Consider the following 6,000-nt stretch of genomic DNA (forward strand, 5'->3'; position numbering starts at 1 on the left):
CACTCACACAAATTACTGTTGACCAGCCCCGCCCCATTTAAACATCCGCTGCTGGCAATGACACAAGCTCCCAGATGCCAGTGCATTCGGCAAAAAGTGCGTTTTTGCGAAACTTACTTTGCTCTTACGGCACCTCAAGACATAATCCGAACAAAAAAAAAACAGTTATTGTGCGACCTGTTGAGCATAAAAATTGCTTTTTGACAGCATTTGAAGCATAAAGATAATTTTGAAATTTTTTTTAAAAAATTTAAAATGTAGCAAAAATTGCAATTTTTCAAAACTTTATGCTTTTTGCGGCACCTCAAGACGTGCTTCAATATTTTTCATATTTTTTTTACATCTTGTTTGCATGAAAAGGCAACTTTTCCGCACTACGGCAAATTGAAAATCAAAAACTCTTTTTTTCGTTCCACCCTAATGTGCATACATTTAATGAGAAAATACGTTAGGTGTCATCAAAACAAATTTTGAAAAATTGCAATACCAGAACACTGTCTTTAAATTTTCCAAATCGTCAATCAAAAGTTGCTGAATAGGAAATATTGTTGGGAGGTCACAATGCTCTACTGTGACCTCCTTCTGTTACTCAATATGCATAAATAACTGATACTTAAAACACTTATAAAAATATTGAATAGCATTAAGTTTAGAAAATTTAAATATTGATTAGTTAAAGGATTTTGATTAGTTAAGGATAACTTATCGACACAGAATGCACAAATTTCTTTGCAAACCGTTCAATAATAATTTACCAGATGCAGGCAAATCTATTCCAACATGGCATTCTTTTGCGGTTTTTGACTAAATATTCACATTTTGGGAATGAGTTATCCTTGTAAATATGCGTTTGTCAGTATGCACTAATTCTACGATGAGCAAGATACATCATCAAATTTTTATCCGATACTAGCAAACATAATCAGCCTGCGTCAGTAATAATATTGAGAAAAAGTTTATATTTTCCTTTATTTACTTTTAGCTGTGCAACGCTGTTTCACCCGCTTTAATAAGACAACAATGTATTAAAAAACTGTTTCAAGTACATCACGTTGTGATATATATATATATATATATATATATATATATATATATATATATATATATATATATATATATATATATATATACACACACACTGGTATGCAAAAATTAAGGACGAGATGGTTTTTTCAATATAACTTTGTACAAAAGTTTTCCAAATCAACACATTTAATACCGTTCGATCCCCAATACGTAAGGACATGTGTAACGTAAGCAACAATTACTAAAAGAGAAATCAGAGGGATAAAAAGAAGCTTTATTGAAAAAGTAGCATGGAGCGCAATGCGACTGAAGGCCGAAACATCCCTGTGATGGGTGTCCAGCAAGAAACATCCGGTCTTTAGTAGGGAATATGATCTCCCCCGACTGCTAGGCAGGTTTCACAGCGTCTGCCCATGCTGAGAATGAGAGTGTCAATAAGTTGTTGAGGCATTGCTGCCCATTCGTCTTGCAGCGCCAATCGAAGCTCCCGAATCGTTACTGTTGGTAAGGTACGAGCTGCCAAGCGTCTGCCTAGAAAATCCCATACATGCTCAATGGGATTGAAATCCGGAGATCGTGCCGGCCAATCCATACGTTCAATATCCTCACTCTCAAAGAGCTGTTCGGCAGCTACTGTGCGATGACATGGAGCATTGTCGTCCATGAAAAGGAACTGCGGACCCATAGCGCCTCTAAAAAGACGCACATATGGAAGAAGAATCTCGTTACAATAACGGGTCCCGTTGACTGAAATTGCGTCGAAGATGTGAAGGTCTGTATGACTACGATCTGTAAGACAATATACCAGTCATCTGCGGGTGTGGTTCCTCGTGGACGACCACTACTGAACCCCCGGATAGCTGTTCCTGTAGTTTGAAATTGTCTCCAAAGTCGTGAAACGATGCTGTAAGCAATTCCGAACTCTGCAGCCACACTTGTCACACAGCGGCCTTCCTCCAACTTCCCAATGATTCGACCTCGGGTAAAAGCATCTAGATGTCGTCTAACTGATTGATTATTCGCCATTTCTCGCTGAGGCAGCAACTCGGTGTGATTTTAACTGCTATACGGCGTGCAATCTCTTTGCCAGAAATACTGATCTTACACCGACAACATGCTTTATACTACTCAGACACTCCCCCATTACGTCTGCCTGCATATCTGCGCATGTGCTACCGTACATCACCTTACCCAATCTCCTGATTGGTCTTTCTGTCCGCTCTGCCTCTTCGTTCAGCTGATATGCTAATTTTTCGACTTCGTCCTTAATTTTTGCACACCGGTGTATATATAGATATGTATATAAATGTTTTCCGTTAAATAAAAAAATCGAGAAAAAAAATTTTTTTTCAATAAAAAATAATTTGAAACCTTCGATTTATAAATTATTTAATTTTTAAATGAGCGGGGTAATAAATGCTGAAAATTTCCCGCCGTGACCGGGTTCGAACCCAAAACTTTAGGGCTCTTGGCCGAGCGCTTTACCGATTGAGCTATCCGGGGAACGCAAGCTCGAGCTATTGATGCAACAAAAAATGCATCGTGATTATTATTCATTTAATTTTAATTAATTGCTGCTTCACAATTATTGGGCATAACGGGATGTTATATAACCTATATCCTTTCTCAATAAATGGACTATTCAACACAAAGAATTTTTCAATTCGAACCAGTAGTTCTTGAGATTCTCGCGTTTAAACAAACAAACTCTTCAGCTTTATATTATTAGTACAGATTTATCGCATTAGAACCAATGACTGTCGCAATGCATTACAAGTAAACAGAAAGTTCACGTTTAGGCACTTTAAAAATACTGTTGAAATACGCGTGTGAAAAGGTTTCTTTCAAGTGTGTCTTAAAATCAATTTCATATCTTTTCTAGATCCGTATGTGAAGGTCTCTCTTATGTGCCAAGGGAAACGAGTTAAGAAGAAGAAGACATCTGTGAAAAAGAGTACGTTGAATCCAGTGTACAATGAAGCCTTGGTGTTCGATGTGCCCGCTGAGAATATTGAGGATGTCACCCTCGTCGTGAAAGTGATTGATTATGACAGGTGAGATTGGATTGCATTCTTCAAAAGCTAATGCAGGTTTTTTTTAATGTTTTGTAAAGTAAATATGGGCTGAAATTTTTTGATTCAAGTTCCAAATGTTAGTAAAGTTAAGAATTAGCAATTGAATTGAACTAACGACCTTTGCGTTGAATACAATATTGCATATATGATTTCTATGTTATTCTTCAGCGCCAAAAAAATGTAGATGTACAAAGGAAATAGTCTACTAGTTTTTGACAATACAGTGAAACCTGTGTAAGTTGGCCACTTGCGGTGTAGTACTTTGGTGTTCAACTTAGACGAGTGGTCAACTTATGGAGGTTGATTTTTATGATATACGTCTAATTATGTACCTGACAAAAGCGGTCATCTTAGACATGTGGTTCACTTACAAGGGTGGTTGACAATACAGTGAAACCTGCGTATGTTGGCCATTTGCGGTGTAGTACTTTGGTGCTCAACTTAGACGTGTGGTCAACTTATGAAGGTTGATTTTTATGATATAGTTCTAATTATGTAATTGACAAAAGCGGTCAGCTTAGACATGTGGTCAACTTACAAGGGTGGTTGACAATACAGTGAAACCTGCGTATGTTGGCCACTTGCCGTGTAGTACTTTGGTGCTCAACTTAGACGAGTGGTCAACTTATGGAGGTTGATTTTTATGAGTTAAGTCTAATTATGTACCTGACAAAAGCGACCTGACAAAACTTAGACATGTGGTCAACTTACAAGGGTAGTCAACTTTACGGGTTTTACTGTATTACTTTTTTTATATCGTTGAATATTATACAGTTAACTTTTATTTAGAGTATTGGGAGGCTGCTGTGCATCGTTCCGCCTGTTGTCCTAATTATTAAATTTAAATCACTCAGTAAAAAATGGGAAATTTATGTTCATACAAGCAAATTAAGTCATCTGTGTTCTTTCTAATCTTACATCTAAAACCACTTTAAATCTACAACTGAATCTATATTGATATACTCACATTTGGTAATTTTTTTCGTATTTTAACTCCATGTACATTTTCTTTCGCATAACACCTAACGAATGCAGCATTTTTTTTTCCCTTGGCATTTAACCTATGCTACCTTTATTTTTCTTTTCTTTTTTCTTGAGCAATCACATTGCTTATTGTTCTTACTTGACCGTTTTTGATGCCCTATGATTTTATTTTCCCCCTGCCTCCCTCTGCAACACCGCCGTCGACCGGCCCCTCCCGATGCTGCTCCTCTATCGAGTACCGTCTCCAGGTTGCGTCCATATCCCACACACACACACACACACATACATACACATACGCCTGCACACATACACACACACAAATACCCACACACTCACGCCTGCACACAGACACAAACACACACGCACACCTACACACACATACACACACACACACTCATGCATGAACACACACGCATACATACATACACAGACATACACACTCAGAGACAGACATGCACACACACAGACATACACTCATGCCTGCACACAGACACAAACACACACGCACACACACACACACATACACACACATACCCACACTCATGCCTGGACACAAACACACACGCCTACATACACATACACACTCGTGATTGTGAAAAACATAATTTTAATTCGAGATGTCAAAATTCAATTTTTTTTTTTTTTTTTTTTTTTTTTTGTCTTTTTCATTTATCATGTTCTACTTTTCCTTTCCTCAGCATCTGACCTATCGTACCTTTCCTTTTCCTCGACAGCCACCATATGTTTTCTTGTATTTTCCTAAATATTATATTGCCTATCCCATCAATATCTAATTAACGTTACGTTTTCCTTTTCTTAACAGAGTGGGAGCAAACGAAGTAATGGGCTACTGTGCCATTGGTAGCAGCTGTATAGGCCTTGGTCGCGACCACTGGATAGAAATGCTGGACAACCCCAGGAAACCTGTAGCGCAATGGTACACTCTGCAAGAGACCCTGTCCGGCTTAACAGTCGACACAACAACAACGGCCAAATCGTCACCCATTAAATGCATCAGTATGAGATGACTGTAAACAGCGCTGCCTTCTGGTGGTGGAAGGATCTGTTGATGCAACCAAAACGCCTTTGACAGGGCTTGTGCCTCTCTTGCCAAATTTGAAGGATTCCCCCATGGTTTAGACGGTGATTTTCGAGATTGGATCATCACGCCGCACGCACACATTACTGGCACTATAATTTATCTTTGTAATGCCGAACCCTGTAAGATTTACTGGCATATCTCATCTTGTCACCTTTAAAATATTTTAAAGTGTCAGAGCTATTGTAAATACTTTCGAAGGTGCGATACAGGAATCCCCATCAAAAATTGTTTTAGAACTGTATTGAACTTTTTACAGTATTCTCTGTGATGGACATCAGTGGCACAGAATTGTTTCTCTGATGAAGAAAGATGTCCACCCAACAGGGTTCTGTTTTTTTTTTTTTTTTTTTGGTTTTTTTTTTTTTTTTGGTTTTTATAATTCTATTAATCTTACTACATTTCTGCTATACAATTTTTATCCTCATAACTTTTTATTTCACAAGTTGTTTCAAAGGTACATACAATAATTTAACTCACAAAAGTCATACACAAATCATACGTAATGCTGATGGTCAACCACGGTTCTTTTTTTTTGTCATCAGGTAATTGGAAAAAAGTGTAGCTTATGACCTATAAATGATCAGTATCTAGCTTTTTGGTTCAAATCTCATGCTATTCGTATTGGCTCTCAACAAAAGTGTTAAACGTTCGTTGTTGTTTTTTTCCCCAATAAGACGGAGTTTTATCCATTATAACTCTATCAAGCAAGATTGTTTTTCGTAAATTATGAGTAACATAGAAAATTAAATTAGGTATTTTCTGAAGCTATTTATCACAGACATTTCTATCATCATCTATAGATTATCCAGAATA

The 6,000-nt window shown here is 37.4% G+C and overlaps 1 protein-coding gene across 1 annotated transcript in view; it reads left to right on the plus strand.

The window, feature by feature from the left end:
• Window positions 1–5,246, plus strand: part of LOC129230541 (synaptotagmin-6-like) — an 85,092-nt gene extending 79,846 nt beyond the window's left edge. The window contains exons 8-9 of the mRNA XM_054864945.1: window positions 2,909–3,080; window positions 4,909–5,246. Coding sequence (XP_054720920.1) covers window positions 2,909–3,080; window positions 4,909–5,113 — 377 coding nt within the window. The 3' untranslated portion in view covers window positions 5,114–5,246. The remainder of the gene's footprint in view (window positions 1–2,908; window positions 3,081–4,908) is intronic.
• Window positions 5,247–6,000: the final 754 nt, after the last annotated feature.

Source organism: Uloborus diversus, chromosome 9, assembly GCF_026930045.1.
Source record: "Uloborus diversus isolate 005 chromosome 9, Udiv.v.3.1, whole genome shotgun sequence".
Taxonomy (NCBI): Eukaryota; Metazoa; Arthropoda; class Arachnida; order Araneae; family Uloboridae; genus Uloborus; species Uloborus diversus.